The 24,903-nt window shown below is 46.4% G+C and overlaps 3 protein-coding genes across 5 annotated transcripts in view; 1 reads left to right on the top strand and 2 right to left on the bottom strand.

The window, feature by feature from the left end:
* braf (B-Raf proto-oncogene, serine/threonine kinase) overlaps window positions 1-2,467 on the bottom strand; it is a 30,139-nt gene extending 27,672 nt beyond the window's left edge. The window contains exon 1 of one of the 3 annotated variants that reach the window (XR_013936481.1): window positions 2,306-2,461. Coding sequence is in view for 2 of the 3 variants with exons in the window: in XM_080491848.1 (XP_080347974.1) it covers window positions 2,306-2,461 (156 nt within the window). In the remaining variant the exon portion in view is untranslated. Of the gene's footprint in view, window positions 1-2,305 lie in introns of all 3 variants that reach the window. The other 2 variants (XM_080491848.1, XM_080491847.1) reach the window with 2 other exon arrangements.
* Window positions 2,468-6,761: 4,294 nt separating this feature from the next.
* On the bottom strand, window positions 6,762-10,774 carry mrps33 (mitochondrial ribosomal protein S33). The gene is made up of 3 exons (XM_080491618.1): window positions 10,615-10,774; window positions 8,260-8,530; window positions 6,762-7,886 (listed from the first exon to the last, which is right to left on the bottom strand). Exons 2-3 carry the CDS (start codon window positions 8,472-8,474, stop codon window positions 7,781-7,783), a joined length of 321 nt encoding a protein of 106 aa, XP_080347744.1. The 5' UTR covers window positions 8,475-8,530; window positions 10,615-10,774; the 3' UTR covers window positions 6,762-7,780.
* A 12,175-nt stretch (window positions 10,775-22,949) lies between these two features.
* Window positions 22,950-24,903, top strand: part of tmem178bb (transmembrane protein 178Bb) — an 82,063-nt gene continuing 80,109 nt past the window's right edge. The window contains exon 1 of the mRNA XM_080492374.1: window positions 22,950-23,628. Within this exon, the coding sequence (XP_080348500.1) occupies window positions 23,160-23,628 (469 nt within the window). The 5' untranslated portion in view covers window positions 22,950-23,159. The remainder of the gene's footprint in view (window positions 23,629-24,903) is intronic.

Genomic DNA, 24,903 nt, shown 5'->3' with positions numbered 1-24,903 from the left:
AGGAAACAAAGATTCGCACTTTACACGATCAATCAAATTCACCCAATCAAAATCCTTCACACACTCAGAACCACGACAATGCTCTGCAGTGTTTGGACAGCTCTGGGACAAACCAGACACAAGGTCAGGACCTGAGGGGCGACCAAACGGCAAACTACACTCCCCTTCATAACAACAAACTACAGTCTAGTGAGTTACATGCACCAATAGGACGATCTCGCCTTCATACAGACCAGCTCCACGCACTCCCTGCAAACACTGCTCGTTCCATCGTTCCCAAACCAAACTGAAGCAGGGAACCGAGTGTGCCGGAGCATTTCCACTGAGCTCAACGCAACCCAACACCAGGACGTAAGCTGCTCCCCTAACGCGGAGAACTACACAGGTAACTGAACTCTGTCCTTATGCAGGAATGAAAATCTTAGTATATATCAGAGGTCAGTAACCGGCAGCTGTACATGTGGTTCCACGGCCTCTCTTCGATGGTACTGCTGAGCTTACTCGAGTACTGCTGCAGGGAGGAGGGCTGCTGTCCGCTCTGTAGCTCCCACTAGTGGGTGCAGGATGTGTGAAACAGTCTTTTTAAATGAATGAAGGACGAACTAACATATTTATAAGAAACACAGAGCCAAAGTTCACCTGCTTCATTCAGTAAAGTTGAATCAATATTTCAAAGTTACTTTATGATTCTCATATCAGGAGGATCTCCACTTCAGGCTACTGCTAATCACTTAAACAATACTTCTGTGTAACATGCATCTCTGATCTTTAACCAGATTCACGTGGGCTCACAGTGGATTCAACAAGTTCTCCTTCTAAACTGGACCACGGCAGAGCTGGATCAGGTCTGGTCCTGGTCTCGGTGTCCCTGGTGGATTTCACTACATGGTCCAACAGCAGGCTGCCCATTTTGGTTACGACGGGAACAAAGAGGAAATCCTCCCTGGAGTCTTTGATAAAGACAAAACTACCGGCCGGTCTGAGCCCGTATTATGAGAAACAAGAAGCAGGTTCACCTGCGTTCATGTTTCCTCTGCGAGATCGGACAACGTCCATCCAGCTGCAGCCGCAGAACATTCACACGAGGAGAGAACTTCTAGAGTTCCTGTTCCACAGACATGCGGTCTATGTTGCACTTGTCCAGTTTAAAAACTAGAATGAAGAACTGCTGATGTTCTGGAGCCGCTTTCTTCCCCGGGAGGCAGAGTGGAGCGTTCAGCACTTCCAGCTCACAGCAGGATGTTGTGGGTTTGAGTCCGTGTGGAATCTGCATGTTCTACCCATGTGTGTGTGTGTGTGTGTTTCATATAACCTACTAACAAGAGCTCATCAACAACTAAACAAGGGAGGATTGTTGTCCAATCAGGGTTTTTCTTGGTGTTTGTTGTTGATTACTCGTGTCCATGATGCAGTGAGATTCTCCCTCCATGTGCTGTTAGTCTGGGATCTCCTCGACACGATTTAAACCAGAGAACCGTTCTTTTATTTACCTGTCATGTATCTCCTCAAAGTGTGAAACATTCAGAATCAGTTCAGATACACAGATTTTCACAAAATTCTGAAAGCCACTCGAGGCTGAACATGGGGGGGGTTCAGACCCAGTGAGACTGAGCCCCCCCCCCCCCCCCCCCCAAGAGTCCAGCACTGAGGCCTCTGACCTGAGTACGTGTGTGTGTGTGTGTGTGTGTGTGTGTGTGTGTGTGTGTGTGTGTGTGTGTGTGTGTTCTATACCTCCAAAATGAGGAGCACGACTCCTGCCAGCCCCCCCCACCACCACCCCCACCCGCCTCCTCAACGGACACGAACACGTAACTTTGCGTGAAAACGCGTTGGAACTGTCTTTGTAACTGCGTGTCTTTGTTGTGTCAACAGCTGTGTGTGTGTGTGTGTGTGTGTGTGTGTGTGTGTGTGTGTGTGTGTGTGTGTGTGTGTGTGTGTGTGTGTGTGTGTGTGTGTGTGTGTGTGTGTGTGTGTGTGTGTTGCAGCTGCAGTGTGGAGCGGACTCACAGGCCTGGAATAAACACAGGCTCGGCCGTGAGAGCTTCCCCTCCTCCCGCATCACTGTCGCATTTCTCCGCTCGTTGGACGCGGAGCTCCGCGAGCGGCCGCGCCACACGACCCTCCACACCCGGAGCATCGTGTCGGCCCCTGCCGCCGCAGACCCCCCCCCTCCACCCGTCCCTCCAGCCGGTGTTTCCTCTACATTTCCATCCAATCACCCCGGTCGGTCCTCGGAGCCCGTGTCCCCCTCTGCCCACCGCTCACTGCCCGCTGCCGGCGGCCCGCCGCGCCGCACACAGCCTACCTCCTCATCCTGCGGACCTCCGGGGAGCCCCGACGTGCAGGAGGTGTCCAGCGCCGCTCCCAGCTCCTCCAGGCCCGGCTCTGTGCCCGGCTCCCGCTCCCTGCTGTCTCCGTTAAACACGGGCGGTGGGGACTCGGCGCTGCTCAACGCCGCCATTTTAAACTGCGAGCAAGCAAGCGGAAAATAAGAGGAGGAAGCGCAACGCGCGGCCGGGACACCAGGGGGCGACAGAGAGACAAGATGGGGGAATAAGGGGGGCGACAGAGATACAGGAGGAGGAAGGGTGGGGGGGCGATAGAGATGAAGAAGAGGGCGTGGGGGGGAGGCATGAGAGGGGTGACAGACCCGTTTACACAACAACAACTATAAGTGTATCTGCAGAACTTTCTTCACCTTTGCTGCGTCCGTTTACACGACACCGGTGTGCGAATCCACTGTATCCGCTAAGGTTTTATGCCGGCTCCCAAGGGGGAACGTTTCTTTAACGGTCACAATTCCCACACAACTGGAGTCTATCGAGCACTGTTATTGCGCATTCGCATCTCCCCCCCCTTCCTGTAAATAGTTCTGAGTTACAGTCCATATTGTAGTTTTATCGTCCATATCAGTAGTTTTATAGTTGAGACTCCCCACTGATAGCCTCTGAGTTGTCATCAGTCCATACGAATGTTGGGTTCTTTCGATTCTGTTCACGTTTATAGCGTATTGTTCTCAGCGCTCGCATCTGGTCTCTACAAGTGTAACGGGGATGATGTTTAATATGCCGAACGTTGCTTAACACCTGTTAGTTTTATAGAACTGTTTACAAGTGCAACGACTGTCACTGTTTTTTTCCCACCTCATGAGTTCCACCAGTTCCAGTTCCACCACACTTTCTGTGCCGGTGTGGGGCTGGGTGGGTTTTCAGACTGAAAAGTTGTGGATGGTACGGAAAGAACCCGCGACCACCGGGCACAATTTTCCGCTACCCTTCCGTCGAGGTACCTGGGACCGAGGAACGGGTCTGCGAGGAGGAGCGACAACGCAGCCGTCTGCTGATTGGTAGTGACGAACGTCACTCTCGACTTGCCCGCAATATTTGATTATTTCACCGACCGTAAACCCTCCGTTGTTGTTTACATACGCTGCTTTGTGCTCACCGGCGCGCGACACAACATCGCGGTCTTTCAACGAGATGCAGACGCTCCTCTCAGGAACAGGAGGAGGAGATTCAACAGGAGCTGAACGCTGCAATGAGAAAGTTGAACCTGAGTCACAGAGAAGAACTCGGACGGCTGCCGGCCGCTTCCGTGTTCTTCGCTGGACGCGTCTCCGAGTCGTTCACAACCCCGCTTACATTTTTACCATACTTTCTGTGGTGGGACCGCGAGACAGAGTTGGGCCTGGGTGCGCTTGGCCGTACCGTAACCTCCCGCTCTGCCCCGCTCCGGCACGTACTGCACGGTGGAACACTGGCTTTTGTTTGATATTCTATTATTGGTGGTTTTTAAACATGTGCAGTGGTCTTTCATTATGATTGGAGTGTGTTGGGTCCCATTACCGTTTTATTCCATGGTCTCCCTGTTACAGTCGATTTTAACAGAACGTACATTTGCACTTTTTCACATTTTGCACCCGTAGATCTGCTACTGTGTGACCGTAGCCCGTCTACCACTCCACTTTTATTGTTTGGATTTTAACAAATTTTATTGTAATAAACTTATATTTTTGTGAGCCGTCCACCTCCTGCCCTGGTCATTCTGGACACTAACCTGTCTTTGTGTTGTACGAGGGTGAAGACCACAAGTTATACAAAGTCTTGGTAATTTTCCCAATCACGACACATAGACCAGCACTCCCCCACACACTCTCTCTCTCTCTCTCTCTCTCCCCTCCAGAGACTAAGGCTACGAGGGAGTACATTGAGTCTGTACTCGCTGCTGGAATCATCTGACTGTCATTCTCCATTTTTCACCAAACTGGATCACAGAAATGCTCCCCACCTGGTATGGATGTTGATAGGGGAACGAGTGAAAGCTCAGGTTTAATATTCCCACAGGGCACTGCGAGTAACTCATCAGGCCTTTCGGACGAACAAACACCCAAACACTCGTAAATGATGTCCTATGGGACACGTTGAATGTGAACATGTTCGTCTACCTCAGCGATATTCCAATTTTTTGGCATCGCACATGCAAATCGAGGCTGCTCGCTCACCAGCTATATGTCATGGTGGACAAATGACAATTGCAGACATTCTGAGACTTTCTGGGGTACGTGGTGGGTGATGGCAGCATTGAAATGGACCCTGACGAGGGAAGTGCTGTGCCGAATAGGCCTCCACCTAATAGAAAGGAACTGCAGTGTTTTTTTAGGGCTTGCCTATTTTCACAGAAGGTTTCTCCGGTGCTTCATTTCTTTTCCTTTCAGTTACATTCTCTCACCACTGCCCGGATACATTTCTCCTGGTCTCTTAATCTCTTCACGTCCGCTCTAGTCCCTGATAATACATTTTATTTCTAGGCGCTCTTCAAAACACTCAAGGTCTACCTCACCAAAGTTCAAAACATAACCCAGTCCGAGTGGTTCCTGACCCGACCCAGCAGTATATTGTGGCTGTGTTGGATGTTGGGATCAGAGCTGTTCTGACACAACGCAGTGCCAAGGTTAACCTCTGCACCTTTGTTTCTTGGAAAATAAGTTCCGCCGTGCGCACCTTACAATGTGGGTGACCGGGGACTGCCGGCAGTCACCGTGGCATCGGAGGAGTGGCGGGACTGGCTTGATCGAGCATTTGAATGGACCGATCACAAAGATTTGGAATACCTGCACACAGCCTAGACGCTCAACTCGCATCAAGCCCTCTTTTTCAACTGCTTCAGTTTTACATTGTCATATGGATCCGGGTCTAAGAATGTTAAACCAGATGCCATCTTGTGGCTGTTTGGCCCCTACTTCCCGATCCCCAGGCTCCCGACACTATCCTATACATATATATAAGGCAGGTGAGAGAATAAATAAATAAATAAAATAAAATAAGAAAGCTCGTATCTTAAAAGCAGCAGATTTGTAATATTGCACAGGTCAGAGAGGTTATTTCGCATGAACAATATTGCACTAAAAAAATCCCAGGTTGTTGTGACCCCTTCGAGTTCGGGAGGAGAACAGCAGCATTGCGGACAAAAGTTGCGCTCCTCCTCCGGGTCTCGCGGGCCGGACAACGGAACCTGCGACCTGATGGGAGCAGCTCAAATGCAGAGGACAGAGCATGTGTCGCTGACGATGGAACGTGACAGGCTGCACAGCGCTCAGGTGGCGAGCAGGAAGTCCAATACTCTTTGAACACACCTTTAGACTGTTGTGCAGGCGGTTCCTGTCTTGTCGGGTGATGGAGTGATACCAGCAGCACATGGAAGAAAGACAAGATGCTTTTCGATGAATGTGTAATAGAATGTCAGTAGGATGTTCTTGCAGTTTTCAGAGTAGGTACATCCTTTGGTGGCACCTCCTCAGGAACCCCTCAGTGATGGAGGAGAACCTCAGTTGGTTGTCAAAGATGGTACCCAGGTATCTGTATTCCTCAACAGTCTCGACCGGTGAACCGTGGATCATGGTGGTAATAGCCGCTGCCAGGTCCCTGCGGCTGCTGGAGAAGGTGTGACATTCAGCTCCACATGGGAAGAGTCACACCACTCTACAAACTGCTGCAGAGTGGCTCACGGATTAAATCTACTGATTTATAGTTACATGACCTGTGTGTATCACAATTCACACACATTTTCCAACAGTTTTACTAAACAATGACTTGTGAAATATTAATTTCACATTGCATCAACTCAGGGACTGTTCTTATTGATGTTTCAGTAAAACATTTAATGATTATCTTACCATAACCTTTTACCACTGCATATAATTAATTAAATACATTGAGGTTTTAAAGAAAAAAAACAAATACCCCACTCCTCTCCGCATCCTGGAAGGCCAACCCGTCTGCCCTGTGGAGAAGTTGCCGGCGGTATCGTAGACGGGGACGTGGGAGGCAATGCCAAGTAGACTTGGAAGGGTACGGTCCGGAGGAGTGCTCCTGGGAACCGACTGATCAAATCTGTGACCCTCAAATAATCTCAGAACTCCACCAGCAGCATCCCATCTGGAGTCGGCCACGTCTCATCGGTCCTGAAGCGGCCTTATGTTGGACTCCGGCAGTCAGGGGCTGTATGTTGACTAAGTTCACCGTCATTGTCGGGGTCAAGAATGTTTCTAATAACGTTTCTTCATATTTTGAAGGTGAATGTTTGTATTGTTTGTCTCTGCCAAAGCAGAAGGACCAAACATTCACTCAGTCACCGGAATATTGAAGCAAATCACGCGTGCTGAGCCGGTCAGATGTTTCTTTACAGTCCAGGTTACTGATGAGGGTGGCGGAAGAGGTTGAAGTTCATCCAGGTAAATCAAAACTCTCCATGACGACAGGACTCGGTTCAGCTCCGAACAAATGTTTTATTACCACGGAGAACTGTGGTGTAAATGAATGGAACACAGTTTGAGAATATCTGAAAGTCAAAGTGGCTTTAAACTCATTTCACACATGAAAATGTAAAAGATCCTTTCCACACAAAAACACGTTTTAAACCAAGAACAAATAAGTGAATTTTAATCAATTTCCATTATAATGCCAGAGGGTCCATCCAGGCCTGTGGATGACATTTTAACTTGATAGATTAATATAGATATATGTGTGTGGTTTCTTCACTGTTCCCGATATGAAATCAGCTCTTGTTTAAGCAGCACGAGCACTGGGAGGGCAAATTTAAACCAGGAGGTGTCAAACAAACATCCAACTTCCTCTTGTGGGTCGGACCGGTAAAGTAGCACCTTAATAACCACTCAATTGAAACTTCTTCCTTCGTTGTGGTGCGGAGTATATGTGATGAAAATATCCATTTAAAAAACAACAACAACAAACATTTCCAACAGAAAATGACAACAATATAAACATGAAGCCAAATTTGATGTGACCTCCTGGCATCAATAGTGAAGAATGTCCGGAAAACTCCTCGAGCTGTTGCATTGTGGGTGTTTTAATAAGCGTCGTGTCGCTACTCATGAGAATCTTGTTTGAAAATCAATTTGTCCTTTGACATTTTGACCGTTTCCTTCGGCAGCCGGAACTGGAGCCTCGCAAGTTCAAACCTTTTAGAGTTTTGTTAGAAGATGTTTATAATGGCCTTCACAATAAAAGGTTCATGATTCCACACCCGAATCGAAAACAGAAGCTTTATTGCCACTGTGTGAATGTCGTGGGGGGATCGATTGTTTTGAAGAATTAAAGAATGAGCCTGTTGTTGGAGGCTGAAGCAGCTGGAAGTGATCGGGCATGTTCAGGAGGAACTCCCGGGGTTCAGGAGGAACTCCCGGGGTTCAGGGCAAAATCCTCCCCTTCAGCCCCCCCCCCCCCCCCCCCCCCCCCCCCCCCCCCGGAGGAAGCGGTGCTCCTCACTTCTTCTTGGTGGCTCTTTTTCCTTCTCCCTTCTTGGGCGTCCCCTTGCCTCGGAGTTTCCTCAAGCGGCGCATTTCCTCCTTAAAGTCTTCGTGCTCGTCTCTGGAAAATGAAACGGTCGGATGTTAAGCGAGTGTTGAGCTTCTTGACGTGGAACTTCAGAATAAATACGCCTCCACGCCATTGGTTCAACATGAGATGAGAACAAGAGTGACTTCATCACTGAAGTAAAAGACGGTGATGTTTTCATCGTCTCGGAGGTGAAGTTTCACTCATTTACACACTCGTGTGTGTGTGTGTGTGTGTGTGTGTGTGTGTGTGTGTGTGTGTGTGTGTGTGTGTGTGTGTGTGTGTGTGTGTGTGTGTGTGTGTGTGTGTGTGTGTGTGTGTGTGTGTGTGAGAGAGAGAGAGAGAGAGAGAGAGGACAGAAGCATCTGAACCGATCACACTTTGAGTTGGACTGAAGCTGCAGTACCTGAACAGTCCCATGAAGCGGAGCTTCTGCGTCATGCCGTAGTACAGCCTGTGCTGCGGGTACCAGTCGTACACCTCCTTCCTCTGGGCCGTGGGCGGCTCCCGCAACAGCTGCACCACCTTCATGGACTTGGAGTCGGTGGGACGCACCACTTCACCGAAGATCTGCGCGCTGAGTCTGGCCATCCGCAGGGCGTAACTGGAGGGAGCAGCCATGACTCAGCGGGAGGTCAGCAGGAGGTCAGCAGGAGGTCAGCGGGAGGTCAGCACTCCTGCGACATGTCAAGTTAAAATGTGATGAATACATTTGGAGTACTGAGTAACAGTGCTCTCTCTCTTTTCTGGAGTTGACCGTGTTCTCATTCTGTTGTCTCCAGACACAGGTCAACATGATCAGGAGCAGCGGGACTCCTCCCATTAAATAAGCTGACCTGTAGAGCATGACGGTACGGTGGGAACATCATTTAGTAAAGTTCAATCTGTTGTGAAGCGTCTTTATTATGAATGACATCACAACAAAGGTCAGTTTGAGGTTAAAGGAGAGGACACCGTCTCCATACAGGAACATGTGAATGTCTTTTTACAGTCACAGTGTCTTGATCAGGTCACACATCCACCCCTGCGTTCACACTTCTACAGCAGGGAACACAATACATCCTTTTTCAAATTGGAACTTGTGTGTGGATCAGGTGGCATTGGGAGTCTTTGGCACTCTCTCATTTTCTTTACAGTTTAAGCAGTTTGCTTTTGAGCTCCTGTTGAGGTTTCTATTCAGCCTGCCTTCGTCTGTATGCGACACTTTACACCAGAACTCTGCAGCTCTTCGGACCTCTGGAGCTTCTCTCACAGGCATTCCTGCTGTTTCTCTGGAGTTTCTCAAGTACCGACATGAATTCTCCATAAAAAGGTTGTTTGGTAAAAGATTAAAACTTGAAATCTCCATACATCTATGGGGAACCACCAGGAGTTCCATAACCACAGGTAAGTTGTGGGGCGGAGGCGGTTTCTCCGGCCTGGACGTCCCCAGAACAAACGAGTTGTGGTTACATGGACCGCAAGTAGTCAGACTATACATCAACTGGAGGAAAATCCTATCAACATTTAATCTGAACGTTGGTGGGATTAGAAGGAGCATTTTGGGATCAAAAGAGTAAGTGTAAGCTCGCGTGTGTGCAGGTAAACAGAGCATCTGGTCACATGTCTGTTATAGGTCGGTGGGGTTGGAAAGAGTTTCACAGATTCGGGCTTCAGGCATCAATAACTCTTTAACCAAACGTCATCAACACACAAACGATCCATGTGAGGTAGGCAACATGCTACAAGCTCATATTTATCAAAAGGAGCAGCCGAAATAACATTGATGTCTATGAGAAGCGGCTGTGACGGTGAGCAGGGACCGTCTGCAATTTACAAACTGCTGCAACAGTGAAGACAGATACTATTAAATATCTAATAGTCATTTTTAGTCACTGTAATGTCACCAGAATCACTGCAGTTTCTGCTTGTCTCCTACACTACAACACTTGGTTTGATTTCTTTTATTTTTCAAGAGGTTTTTATCATTCTAATGACTTTTTATAAGTAATGACATTAAATAACTTCACTCTTATTTAATGTAGACCAATGAAACTCTGTCCAACCATCAAATGGGTCCTGCTGATCAGACTCCAGCTATTCTTACGTGTTCTTATCATTTTAATGGATTTTCATTAGTAATGATATTAAATAGCTGGTAATAACATTTGATATATACACTGCAATGTACTTTAGACCAATGAAACTTTGCTTAAGCATCAAACTGGACCTGTTGATCAGACTACAACTCTTGGTTTGATAGAAAAATACTTTTTCATAATTTGTATGGATTTCTAGGGGTTATTTAATGTCACTGAATGGAATGCTTTTGCTAATAATAGTACATTAATATATGGAAAAAGCCTGTTTTAAATATGAAACCAAATGTATTGGGATGAGCCGACAGGTGGATGCTGCAATGATGTCAGTGACACTGCAGTGATGATATTAGGTATTTAATAGCATCCGTCTTCACTGTTGCAGCGACCTGTAATTTGCAGACGGTCCCTGCTCACAGTCACCGCCGCTGCTCATAGAGATCAATGTTATTTCTGCTGCTACTTTTAATAAAAATGAGCTTGTAGCACGTTGCCTGCCTCACATCGATGGGAAAGAAGCGTCGTTTGTGTGTTGATGACGTTTCGTTAAAGAGTTATTCATGCCTGAAGCCGGAATCTGTGAAACGAGCGTCCGTAACGTGTGAAACCTCACCAGTGACGCTCGTGCAGGATGCAGACAGGAGAGTGTAAAATACTTTAGCCTCGGATCTCAACAGTCTTACCGGAGTCTGTAGTGTGACGATATCCGTCTCCGCGCGTTGTTACTGCTCTCAAACCCGGTCCAGAAACACTGGACTCACGGTGCTCACAGCCTCTTCTCTCCTCTTCTCGCTCAGTAACCTTCAGCCGCCATGTTGCCGCCTCACGTCCGACCAGCTGATCAGTCCGCCGCACGCACTTCCGCCCAATATGCTTCCGCCTGCTCACTCTCGTAGTGTTCGTGTTGTATAAATTACACGTCGGTATTTACACTAACCGCGATTTAAAAAACATACTTTGTATACACATTCTGATATTTTAAGTCTTTATAACGATTTTTCAGACTGAAAAATGCAGACCGGAAAACGGTCCTTCTTCGTAATTCCGTAGGATCGATAGGTTTTACATGTGGTTCCGCTTTACAGTGGCGCCACATAAAATGATAGAAGTAGATCCATAGCATATACAAGAGAAACATAGACAGGGGACAATGATTATTACAAAGATTTAGAGACAAAGGCATGTAAAGTAGATACAAAGACAATATTAATTTTGTTTAATGACACTTTTGCTGGTTTAACATAAACTATTTTTTTATATATGAATCCTTCATAATGTTGTCACACACTTATAACAACAAACTGAATCTGTTTATCTGTTTGTAAAGAACATTTTCATAGATGAGCCTTGTCAGCATTAAGAAGCTCTAAGCTTTAACTTCTGACAACAGGTCAGAAGTTAAAGAAAAGAAGAATTATAAAAAAATAACAGTTGAAACTATTTTTGATTTTATTTTTCAAAGTTGAATATTCTGTTGATTAGAATTGTTCAATAAGTTGTCAATAACTTTGCCTATTTGATCAGGTAAATGAATATTGTGAAATGATCCGTCTCTTCCAAGGCTTAACATTATGTCCTCAAATGCTATGTTTACACTACAATGTTAGTTCATTTCCAGTGAGGAACCATTTTTAAATAATGTTCTTAAATATGCCACAAAGTAATTAGTCCAAAAATAATTACCAGTGATTAACAGTCTAGTCACTTTTTAGCCGGTTTTCCACATGTCATTCCTGGATAGATTGTTTATATTTCTATAATTCAGCCAACAGAGGGTAATGTTTTGCTTTGAATAGATTTACAGTCAAGTGTAGCTGTGGTGGACTGAGGTTGGAGAGGTGAGTTGATAGAAAGTGTCCCCCAAACCGGATGGAACTAAGCAGCCATACCCATCAGCAGGGGTACAGGGCCCCGAGGGACCCCTGAAGGGCCCAGAACTCACGAGGAGGCGGAAGTCACCTTGAGTCCATGACAGCTGGATGTTGAGTGAAGCTGTGGAGCACCTTGCGAACACAAGGGGGCGCCAGAGAGGTAGTAACAGTCCGTGCAGCCACAGAGAGTTCTGGATGTTTTTTCGCAGATTCACACAGCAGAACCTTCTTCTCTTTGGCCATCCTCCAGTGAGCCCGTCTACTCAGCCTGCTGGCGCCACTGTCCTGTAATTTGACACCATCATCAGCATACAGCTGCCCATCAACAGATGGCTGAGAATAAAACAATGATGAGCTGAAACCACATCAACAGGGTGTTTCAACTTCCTGAAACATCGGACTCGATATTATCCTTCCAACACGATCACATTGTCTGTGAGCAGGCAAACAAACAAACAAACAAACAAACAAACAGACAGACATTTTTATATGCACAGTTAAAAAACCAGCTAAAATGTTCCAAAAAATAATTTATGTAGGAGACACAACTAAAGGAGCTGAAACAAATAAAATGGCAAAAACAGAATTCATTACAAATGTTTAAAAATTAAAAAAAAAAAAGAAGTTTATTTTGTGGCCATTCAAAAGAGCTACTAAAAGTAAACGAGGACATTTCTTTTTACAAAATGTTAACATATGTAGCTCTATGTCATTGGTTTTATTAATCTATCTTATCTATCTATTCAATTCAACTTTATTAATACATTTCGAAATACAACAGTGATTTCAAGGCAAACACATATCTATAAATATAGATTTATATGGACTGTATGAAGGAATACAAGTATAGATGTAAAGATATATTCATGTCTGATTAATAGATGGTAGATGTAAAGATGAATATGTGATAGATTTAGATAAGTATATGTTATGCATGTACTGTACTGTATATATTGTAGATATATTTTAAATATAGACGTATATGTGGAGTCAGTTTTCCTCCGAGTGTTTTCCTGGAAGCTTCTCGGTGCAGCTGCAGCCAGATGGAGGAGGTGATTGGTCGGATCCAAGCCCCGCAGCAGCTGCCGTCATCCTCCACAACCGTCCATCCGGAGCAGCGGTGCTCGTTCCGGGGCTTCTGTCTTTCTGTGGGATGGACCGGAGCTTGTGAAGGGCCAACGTGAGCCGGCGCTCGCTGAAGCAGCGTCAACTGAGCCCGCACTTGTTTCTTGCTGCGCTTTTTGTAGCGCCTTTACGGTAAAACACAAGCGAGCGTTCGGCCGCAATGCTGAAAGGGAAACCCTTCAAAATAAAAGCCCAGGAAGCAGCGATAGACAGACAAGAGACAGAAGAGATGGATGGATGGATGGATGGATGGAATGCAATATCTGTACAGACACAACAGTGAAAATAAACCCTTCAACCCTTGTTTTCAATTGGCCATAAAAATGAATTCCTTATAGGTTTACTCCTAATTTCACTTCAGTACAATACTAGACATGCTCATTTATTACTACAAGCATCTCTGACACTGCAGCCGAGGAGCTCTGCTACCTCAGGAACTACTACAGCAGACAGCTTCGGAGGATCAACTACATTTCCCATGAGCGCCTTATTTGACATACATTAAACATGTATAACGCTCCAGAGCGGTGCTCCTCCAGAGCGGCGCTCCAGAGCGGTGCAACTTCTGGAGATGATGGGTGTCGGTTCACGAGCTGAAGTCTGGCTGTTTTTCTCTCCCAGGTATTAAGGAGTCTGACACCGGCCTGGCTCCACCTGCTCTCTGGGATCTGGCTGCTGACAAACAGACTCTGCAGAGTGAACAGCCGCTGCAGGTAGCAAGGTAAAACAAAGTCAAGCTCTACGGTGAACCGCTCCCCAGGGTCTTTCAAACTCTGATATCTCCTTACCATCTGGGAACCAATACTTTGCCGGGATGTATTTTTAATGCGGTTTTCCTTCATTAGATGTACAAAGATCATCAATGCGGATTCAGAGGATCCCAAATACATCATCAATGTCAAACAGTTTGCCAAGTTCGTGGTGGATCTGAGCGACCAGGTGGCTCCAACCGACATCGAGGAGGGCATGAGTTTCATCATATTGAGGACAAAGGCCTCATTAAAGGAGTCCTCAATACTGAAGGACATCTGTTTGGTTTGACTCAGTCATGTTCAAACTGCACCTCATTCTGAATTCATCCTCCATCTTTCTTTGGTCTGGAAGAGAACCGGTTATTATTTGTCTAGTTGTCTATTTCCATTTATTAAATCCACTTGTTCCTTTTTGTTTATCACTATTTTTAAAAAATAAATAAATCTTAAAGTCCTGATTCCTCCCAAAACTGAGATCTGGACCTGAAGTCGGCACCACTGAGGTGAAGGAACGAAAGCTTCGGCCCAAATCTTTCCTTTTCCTCTCGACATGAACTCATTTTACTCCTGAACTTCCTTTCAAACGTTGAGGCAGATTTCCTGATCCCCTTTACGACAGAAGATGAAGGAAATACTGCGGAATGTGTGACTTTGTTTCTAGGATGTGAAAACTAAAAGTTCTGAAATGTACCAATACTGAATCAGTATTTAACTTTTACAAGTTTGGATTTTCACTGAAGTGTAATGCCGACATTTGGCCACAGGAGGGCAGCGTGATATAAAATCTCAGAATATCCCAGGGACTTCTATCCTGAGGAAAGATGCTCATCTGGTTTAATTCTTTCAGCTGTAGAAATGTTTCTTCCTCCCGGAGAGTTCTGAACTTTGTCCAGTTTCCCTTCATAACCTCACCGCCACGCGTTTCCCTCCACCAGGCGCGGAGATCCGCAGCGTGTGCACGGAGGCCGGCATGTTCGCCATCAGAGCTCGCAGGAAGATCGCCACGGAGAAGGACTTCCTGGAGGCCGTCAACAAGGTCATCAAGTCCTACGCCAAGTTCAGCGCCACCCCCAGATACATGACCTACAACTGAGCGCGTTTGTTTGTTTGACTTCTTACTGTCAAGAGAAACCGAGTTGAATCTTTTGTCCACTTAAAAATAAACTTTATTCCACATCTGAGTCATGAAGGCATCTGGTGTTACTAGAAAACAAAAAGCACAACTACATTTAGTGTCTGAAACGGCAGTGCACATGTACAGTAACCAACATCCTGACCTCTTAATACATACAAACACCAAAATAGATTCTGCAAGCACATTTTCAGGACCAGCATTCCGACTGACAGGAGGAGAAAAGAAAAGTGCAACGTTCCGCCCCGTCGGGAGCTGGGGAATAAGGCCGTGGGAATGTGGCCCGGAGACGTGACGCTCGCTGCTCTGGGCACTTGAGTAGTCCGGGTCTTTGGAGTGCTCGTCGATTTTTTCGGCGCGTCAGGCGGCCGTTTGCCCCCCGCGGTGGCGGCAGTGCAGCGCGGCGTCGTGCACGGTGGGGAACAGCGTCTCGGCGCTCACGTTCCCGCTGAAGAACTGCAGTGTCGAGCTCGCGCAGCAGAGAACATCAGGAGTGTGGTTTCACCGCTGTATGATGAAGAGTTCAACCAGATTCCCCTCATGTGTACGAATGGAGCCGAGCAGGTTTCAGTCTGAAGAGGAAGGTCTTCCTCACTTACTGGATCTTATCTGCCAGCCGCTGTCGGAGGATGGAGGAGTTTTCTTTACGCTTCAGAAGAGACGTCCGGATGAAGGCCTCGTCGTACACCGGCCGCTCTATCCAGCTATAGTAAAGCCTCAGTACCGCCTCAGTACTGCCTCACTACTGCCTCAGTACTGCCTCAGTACCACCTCAGTACTTCCTCAGTACCGCCTCACTACTTCCTCAGTACCGCCTCAGTACTGCCTCAGTACCGCCTTAGTACCACCTCAGCACTGCCTCAGTACCGCCTCAGTACCACCTCAGTACCGCCTCACTACTGCCTCAGTACCACCTCAGTACTTTCTCAGTACCGCCTTAGTACCACCTCAGTACTGCCTCAGTATCGCCTCAGTACCACCTCAGTACTTTCTCAGTACCGCCTCACTACTGCCTCAGTACCACCTCAGTACCGCCTCAGTACTTTCTCAGTACTGCCTCAGTACCGCCTCAGTACTGCCTCAGTACCGCCTCAGTACCACCTCAGTACCGCCTCAGTACCACCTCAGTACCGCCTCGCTACTGCCTCAGTACCACCTCAGTACCGCCTCGCTACTGCCTCAGTACTTTCTCAGTACCGCCTCACTACTTTCTCAGTACTGCCTCAGTACCGCCTCAGTACGTCCTCAGTACTTCCTCAGTACGTCCTCAGTACGTCCTCAGTACTTCCTCAGTACCGCCTTAGTACCGCCTCAGTACTTCCTCAGTACTGCCTCAGTACTGCTTCAGTACCGCCTCAGTACTTCCATCGCAGCTTGTCAACAAGGTTGAGAAGGTTAATTGCTGTGCAGAGCAGAAGGAGCGTACCCTGTTTGAATCTTCCCCACCACGTCCACCATGTAGCCGTCGGACAGCGACATGCCGTACGAGACGCCGGTGGACACAATAACGATGATGATCTCTCCGGGAATGGGAATGGGCAGCTTCTTCTTGAAGCGTTCGTTGATGTCTTTGATGCCGTACAGGAAGACGATGGAGGCCAGGCCGAGGAGGAGGGTGGTGACGTTGGTGCTGGTGATGTCGCTGAGCACCGCTTTGACGCTCTGCAGACACGTGTGGCGCTCTCGGGTCAACGTTTCAAGTTAAGACGCATCGGTTTTGCTTTTTTGCTCCAGAAAAGTTTCGATTTTACTCGGCAACATTTTGAAAATGACATCCGTTTCCACGGAAACAGTAAAAACACTGAGAATGTTGTAAATTTACTGTAGGGCCACTAGTGGGTGCTGCTTTTTGTTTTTGTAATGAAAATACAAACACACACATACACAGAGAACAATGAGCTCTAATAAACATTATCAATGTGAGAACACGGACATTCTAGTGGACAGATCATCAAGTTGGATTGTTATTAATGTGACTGTCAAAATAAAAGTACCAAGTCCCAGGAGAACACGGACTGGGAGTCATGATACCACAGAGGAAACATTGTTCCGATCGTCTCTACTTCATACTCCGATAAGAAGCTGCCGAACTCGCAGGCCACGCCCCCTCACAGCAGGCACAAGTCTGTGAAGCGTCGTTTAATCTTTTCAACTGCACAGTTTATTTCTGTCCTCCAGAGCTTTCAGAAACACATTTCTCTGAACTTTTTCAGTAATAAAAGAGTTTTTGTCCGAGCGCCATGTTGGTCCAGTTTTAACTCCAGGAGCTGACAGCTGTTCGTGATGCGTTCAGGTGCATCACGTCAGCCTACTCTCCGACATTTTAACGAGCTGCGGCGCTCGTACAGTAGCGCTGTTACAAGCTAAATATGATTAAAATATGACAGATAGTCATGAGCGAACTAGAACACGCATGCGCAGCACACGGCAGTGCAGATATGTCGGCAGTGCGGTTCCAACAGAGTTCGGCCAGGGCGGTTGGAACAGCCGAAACAAATTTGTTCGGCCAGAAGGAGCTGGACAAAGGAAATGACGTCATTTTGTTCGACAGGACCTGCACTGCCCAACTTTCGTCTTGTTCTTATGGAGGATGAAGAGGCCTTCAGTCTGAAGGTCTCTCACCTCCTGGTCACCTCCAACCTCGACTTCATCACTTCCAAACCTTCAAGTGACGGAAAATCGTCACCTTAGAAGTTCATATTATGGGTTTTCGGTTGCTTGATTGAACTAGACCGAGTTAAAGGGGTACTATGGAGTTACTATGGAGTTACTATGGAGTTACTATGGAGTTACTATGGAGGGTATGCTGTGCAAATTGCTCTTTCCCTCCTGACCGGAACCCCATGGTCTTAACATGGCAAAACATAAGACACATGGCTGCCTTCAGTAGGATACATGAAACAGATTCTGGTAAAGTACAAAAATGTACTTTTCTTTCTTTTCTCCATCAGGAAAAACTCGTTCTGGAGGATCCTCAAGATCTTTCAGAGGTAGCGGAGTTTTTTTTTCCCTGTTTCAGCCGATCCGGAACCTCAGACAAACAATAGAAATGGGTGGAAATTAATATGAATTTACTTTGCGTTACATTAAAGAGCAAGAAATATAAGTACTTAGACAACCTCATCTAGACAATATACATGCATGTACTAGCAATAAAACTATCACACTGAACAGATCAAACAAAGTACTGATAACAACTTGTAAAGTACTCTGACAGCACAAAGAGTGGACATGATGTGACGGTTTATTTGCTTGTTTTATATATTTTCCTATCGTAATTTATATAAGAACAAAAAAACCTTTGTATCCTCAATTGATAAAAGTAAGATAAACTCACCTCTATTTTCACTTTTGTTCTGGCCAAGGCTCTCGTGAGAGGGGGGAACATGGATGCCTTTGCGAGTCTGCTTCGTCTCTTTCCATTTCTCCGTCTCCCCTCCATACGTCTGGGGGAGAGTTAATCGATTTCACGGTACATTTATGAAACAAGCATGTTCTTCGTAAAACTTTACGTCACGACAATGATGTTATTTTGCTAATATTTCCTTGGATGCCTTTCGCCTCTGCCGCTCCGTGTCCTCGTGTTCCCGGAGTAGAGCGTAGAGCGTCTTTTGATGGACCAACGCAAAGTCGTCAAGCCTGGTGAACTTTTGTCTCTGGAACCTTCTTTGTTTTAAGTCCCACTGACTCTTTTCCATAACTCCTTGCGTTCGATTTGTCTTGTGTGAAGTTCTGAAAACGTGTTTTTTTTTTTTTTTATTAAAACACTAAGTGGTTCTACAAGTTCTCAATACAGACTTAAAGATGTTTTCTTTATAGATCTAATTTGTGGATTCAAATCCTTCTTTACCCGTCCATTCGAACGGCTGACACGTTCATACATTTGGCCAAACGGAACGTAGGGCTGGTCCTCTGCCGTGACGGCCGAGATTCCCTGGAGGAAGGAATACAGAGCTGCTATTCAGTTCTCTGCATATTAAAAGGACGTTATGTCGCGCATCACAAAAGTACTTCAACGCATACCCGGCATTACACCAGACCGGAGAGCGGCACGGGGGAGGAAGTACTTCCAGAAGTTTGGGATAAATGTGGATTGGTTGGGCCATGAGGGGAGCGCTGTTGATGACCTCTTCAAAGTACTTTCAAAAAATGATTTCCTAAAATGAAAAATCAAAACTTTTACATTTTAAAATGACAAACGTTGAAGAAGTAACAGCACCTCGACGTCTTCCTCTGATGGAGTTTGTGGATCTATAGCTCCACGTTGTTCAAATGTTTTTCAACCCTCCTTTCCTGCACCTGGACTGGAAAAGGAGAACTGCAGCACTATGATCATACGTTCACAACCAGATCCAACTCCTGCAATGTGGTCGAACATGCAAGCGGCCCCATCACATGCATTACCAGCCTGTAATTGTTTGGGGGCACTGAGGGGAAAAAAAAAAGCATTTTGTTAGTCCGATAAACACTCAATGGAGATCCTGAAACAAAAGTCAAAGATAAAGTAACATCAATCTTACTGGTTTTTTGCAAAGGTCTTTGGCATTCTTCATTATGTGACTAAGACACCGGTGCAGAACGGGCAACTTCAAGTCTTTGGGGCTGCTGTGTTGCCCGGTGAGGATTGTTTTGGTATTGTCCCAGCAGCTCCTCCAGACTCATTCGGCAGAACGACACTGACATTGCCCGCAGAAGCACAGGAGACCCGTCGCATACGATCATGACCGGCCTATTTGAAGCTTTTTGTCCATATTGTCTGCTGACACCAGTGAGAAATGCCAAAAGAAAATGTGTCACTGAAGCCGTTGTACGATCACATGTAACATAAGTTGCCACTGGAAGGGGGGGGGGGGGCTTTCGTTGGATTTCTCACACACATAGTACGGTGCTGCTGTTGATTTTTCTTTATGAACGATACTTCCAGTGGCATCCAGGTAAACAATGTCTTCTTTGCATTGCTTATAAAAATTTATTTGACCAAAGCATGATGCCTTTTGGACGCATCGACACCTTCTGCAGAACTTCGCTTTCTCCATTTGCCCCTTTTGTCAATAATCTTCTGCAGACCTAAATGCTCATTGGAGTGTGGCCTTTGTGCTTGTCGGCGGCGCCACCCGATGGTCCGAAGCACAGCAGGGGTTGGTCCTCCACCCCTGCATCCGGGAAGCATCACATCCTCACTGATGCCTTGCAGTGACTCCAGATGGGAGGCTCGAGGCAGTTTACACTCCGATAACCTGTTGAATGACTGGATTCTGCACGCACCGGCCTTCTCTTTAGTTCTATAGAACAGTGGCAAATCTGCTGTCCTGTAAAGTCCACATGACCTTTTAGGGGGGGGGGGGGTGGTTTTCTTGTAATCGAATGCTGACATTTACTGGACAGTCACTAAAGCAGCAATATCCAGTGCAGGTGAAAAGGGGGCCTGTTCTTGAGGATCCTTTCATTTCTAAATGATGCCGCTTGAATCCAAAGCTGCAGTTTGGCTGGACTGATTTAATCCCCTTTGAAATGACATTTGTCCATTGGAGTCCTTGAAACTGTCTTCCAATTTGGGATCGTTCCAAAACCTCCCATTCCTTCTTCTCAATCCCAAAAAAAACCATGGTTTTGGAGGCAATGGCACTCGTCTTCTTCAGTCGTATCAGATGTTGTTGTTGACTCTGAAAGCTGGTAATGTTTTACTACATCCTGTAAGACAGAAAAGGTCAATGTTTTATATATATATATATATATTATTGTTAATTGTGAATCTGAATCTCTATTGATTGTTTTTCTGTTTAATTAAAATCCAGAGTGTTAGATAAAACATAAAACCGTAATAGTTTATGTGACATGACAAAATGTGATAATTGTTAAAGCCGTAAAGTGAGAGAAAAGCATCCAGTCTACTCATTGTTCGTGGAAAAAAAAGAATTAAAGGTCACATAAACAAAGACTGAGTGTAAATAATTCATGAATTATAATACCTCTTCAGGTAACGATGGAGATTTGGAACCAGGCTCTTCCCTGACAGGCGTCAATACGGCTTCACGATGATCAGCATCACTTCCCAAGGCGGCCTGAATCACAAAATGAATCGGTTAATACTTGTAGCATTGCAAAAAGTTAAACCGCTGTTCCCCTGTGACTTCACTCACGATGCTCGAGTTCATTTGTTAACTGGAGAATTTAGGCTTTCAGATAATAGCATTAGACACTCCGCCATGGACGAATGAATACCCTGAAAATGAGCTTCAACAATCAAGCAAGTAAACTTACTGGTGTGGTGGAGTCAACAGGAGTCTCTGTAAGATCTCCATCTTTGTTTACAGTGACCCCCCTGGTGGTGGGAAAATACATATTATTTAATAAATCAAAGTATCGAGGCTGACCGAGGGCCCAGTTCACTTCAGGACATTACTAGACAAAGGTGTCTGCAGTGCAGTAGAATTACCTTCAAGTGTTCCAAGTATGCCTTTCTGACTTTTAATCGATTTATGGAGGTGTTGGGAAGTTGAAGATCTTTGCAGATGTCCCCCCCAAAATCCACAGGCCTGGTAAACCCTGCACTCCTTGATGATCCATGCTGAGGTCGGCTTTCTATGCTTGTTTTGATGTCAGTTAGAGTTTTCACTGTTTTACGTGACTACAATGAAAGACAAGATGCACAATGCCATGACAGAATTTCAATAAATGTAGCATGAAAACTAGGGAAGTCCCGATCACACTTTTTTGCCCCCGATACGGATCCGATTTTTCAGAATTGAGTATCGGCCGATACCGATACTTTCCCGATCCGATACTCACATTGCTATTGCAAATATACTCAATAGTCTATTTCTGGAGCAACTAAGATGCTAAAGCTAAAAGCACTATTGTCAGAAGCTTTGTTTCGCTAGAACTTATTGTAAAACTCACTTATTGAATCAAAATTCTTCTCTTTAGTTGTTGTTGTAAACTGAGGGAACATCCACACGACGAAAAAACGATCTTTGTCCTCCCTGGTCTTCTCCCAACAAACCGTCCACACCTCACTATGAACACGGCTCAACACGAGGCTTCAGGACATGTAGTACACATGCCAGGCCTTTAGGGGCGCTGTGACTCACCAAACACAATTAAAAAAGCAGAAGAAGACAGACCACATAGAAATTTAGAAGTAGACTTCTGCACTTAAACACATAAACCACTTTTTATAACTCTAGTTTTATAGGTCTATGGCCCCGCTCCGCCTGCTTCTAGCTTCTGCAGCTCGACCGGAGCTTCTAGTCCCTGATTGTTCTGGTTATTAGGAACGTTGTAGACCGTGTCTTTTTTCTTTTTTTTTTTAGATCGGCGGGGTGATCGGCTGGATTTGCCGATCCCCGATCACTCACAAATCACTAATATCCTCCCCGATCCGATATCTACCGATCGGATCGGGACGTCCCTAATGAAAAGTATTCCAAAGTGAAAGGTAGGTATTCGAGGACTCTTTAAAATAATTGCCTTTCCAAATGTTGCAAAAGTGAGAAAGCTGAAAGAAAACAATAAACAAGTCATTCAAAGGTTGTGTCACGCATGGCCTAGGCTCCACGACTAACAATGTCATTACTTCACTGATGTAAAAGTAAATGTAGGCCAACGTCTTTTATGTGGTTCATTTCAAGAGCACAGTCTAGATTAGGACTATTTTGGTTCATTTTGGACAAAGTGGAGGAGTTATGTAAACTTGGAAGTTGGTGCACGGTGCGCGCCTTCAGCCTCGCGGATTAATTTTTATGGCCAATTGAGAACAGGCGAGAGACTATTACTTCCGATCATCAGATCCAAGTTTAACAGCAATTTACTCCAAATTTCTACAGTAATTTCCTTTCATATTGCTTATAGTAACAAATGAGCATGTCTACTATTGTACTGAAGGGAAATTAGGAGTAAACCTATAAGGAATTAATTTTTATGGCCAATTGAAAACAAGGGTTGAAGGGTTTATTTTCACTGTTGTGTCTGTACAGATATTGCATTCGATCCATCCATCCATCCATCCATCCATCCATCTATCCATCCATCCATCCATCCATCTCTGTCTGTCTATCGCTGCTCCCTGGGCTTTTATTTTGAAGGGTTTCCCTTTCAGCATTGCGGCCGAACGCTCGCTTGTGTTTTACCGTAAAAGCGCTACAAAAAGCGCAGCAAGAAACAGGTGCGGGCTACAAAAAGCACAGCAAGAAACAAGTGCGGGCTCAGTTGACGCTGCTCCAGCGAACGCCGGCTCACTTGACGGCAGTATGGTCCGGCCGTCCAGGGATGTGAGCTGAGCGGGCGGGGAACCGCAGAGGAGCTGTCCATCCGTCGTGGTGCTGATGCGGCTGTGACGAGCAGCGAGCATGGCCGCCGGGAAGTTGCTGCTCTACGCCGGGCTCTCGCTCTCTCTCTGCGCCCTGGGCATGCTCGCCGTAGCGATGTGCTCCGACCACTGGTACGAGACAGACGCCCGGAGGTACCGGGAGCGATGCCGGAGCTTCTCCAGCCGCCGCAAGGACCCGGGCTTCATCTATATCCCCAACAACAGCCTTCCGCTGCGGGCCAGCCGGAGCAGCCCGCCCCGGGAGGACAAGCCGCTGCTGCGGGCCAGCCGGAGCAGCCCGCCCCGGGAGGACAAGCCGCTGCTGCGGGCCAGCCGGAGCAGCCCGCCCCGGGAGGACAAGCCTCTGTTGGCCCGCAGCCGGCGGCAGCTGTTCGCCATGAGCGCGGCGGACGAGTGCAGCCGTCAGTACAACTCCACCAACATGGGGCTGTGGAGGCGGTGCCACCGGCTGGGCTTCGACCAGGAGATCGAGGACCTGATCCGGAAAGGTAAGGCTGAGACGGGCTGACTGAGGGCCGGCCTGGACGGTATCAGTGTGGGGGGTACAGAACCACCAGTACCGGACACAATGCGAGAGGAAGGCTGGTAGTTCCTGCTCACACTCACCTCAACAATTAAAGATTTATTTTAAGAGCCATGAACTGCAGAGCCATCTTGCAGGTGATCAGTAACAACACCACTATGAGGGACCTGATGTGACCTGATGGAGCTCTGAACTCTCACAATGGACTCAGTATTCTATCCCCAGTGAGAAAGCTGTGGGTTCAAATCCATCCAAAAGCCTTTCTATGTTTGCATGTTCCCTCTGGGTGTTTCTAACCTTTCTCCAGGTCGTCTGGGTTCTGGTGTGTGAGTTTACTGTGTCTCTCTCTGTCCTGTGATGGACTGCTCACCTGTCCAGGTGAACCTGCCTCACACACTGCTGGTGGGTCACAGCCAGCAAATTAACCCTGAACTGGAGAAAGAGGTGTAGAAGATGGATGGATGGATGGATGGATGGATGGATGGATGGATGGATGGATGGATGGATGGATGGAAAGAGGTGTAGAAGACAGATGGATGGATGGATGATGGAAAGAGGTGTAGAAGATGGATGGAAGAATGGATAGAAAGTGGTGTAGAAGATGGATGGATGGATGGATGGAAAGGTGTAGAAGATGGATGGATGGATGGACAAATGGATGGATTGAAAGAGTTGTAGAAGATGAATGGATGATGGATGGAAGAAAGGATGATGGTGGGTGGAAAGAGGTGTTGAAGATAATTGGATAGATGGATGGATTGAAAGAGGTGTAGGAGATGAATGGATGGCTGGATGGATGATGGAAAGAGGTGTAGAAGATGGATGGATGGAAGAATGGATGGATGGAAAGAGGTGTAGAAGATGGATGGATGGATGGATGGAAAGAGGTGTAGAAGATGGATGGATGGATGGCTGGATGGATGATGGAAAGAGGTGTAGAAGATGGATGGATAGATGGATGGATGGAAAGAGGTGTAGGAGATGAATGGATGGATGGCTGGATGGATGATGGAAAGAGGTGTAGAAGATGGATGGATAGATGGATGGATGGAAAGAGATGTAGAAGATGGATGGATGGATGGATGGATGGAAAGAGGTGTAGAAGATGGATGGATGGGTGGATGGATGGATGAATGGATGGATGGATAGAGGTGTAGAAGATGAATGGATGGATGGATGGATGGATGGATGGAAGAAAGGATGATGATGGATAGAAAGAGGTGTTGAAGATGGATGGATG

Source organism: Lipophrys pholis, assembly GCF_963383615.2.
Source record: "Lipophrys pholis genome assembly, chromosome: 22".
Lineage (NCBI taxonomy): Eukaryota > Metazoa > Chordata > Actinopteri > Blenniiformes > Blenniidae > Lipophrys > Lipophrys pholis.
The sequence above is the reverse complement of the archived record's forward strand: the minus strand, read 5'-3'. Positions and strand labels throughout refer to the sequence as shown.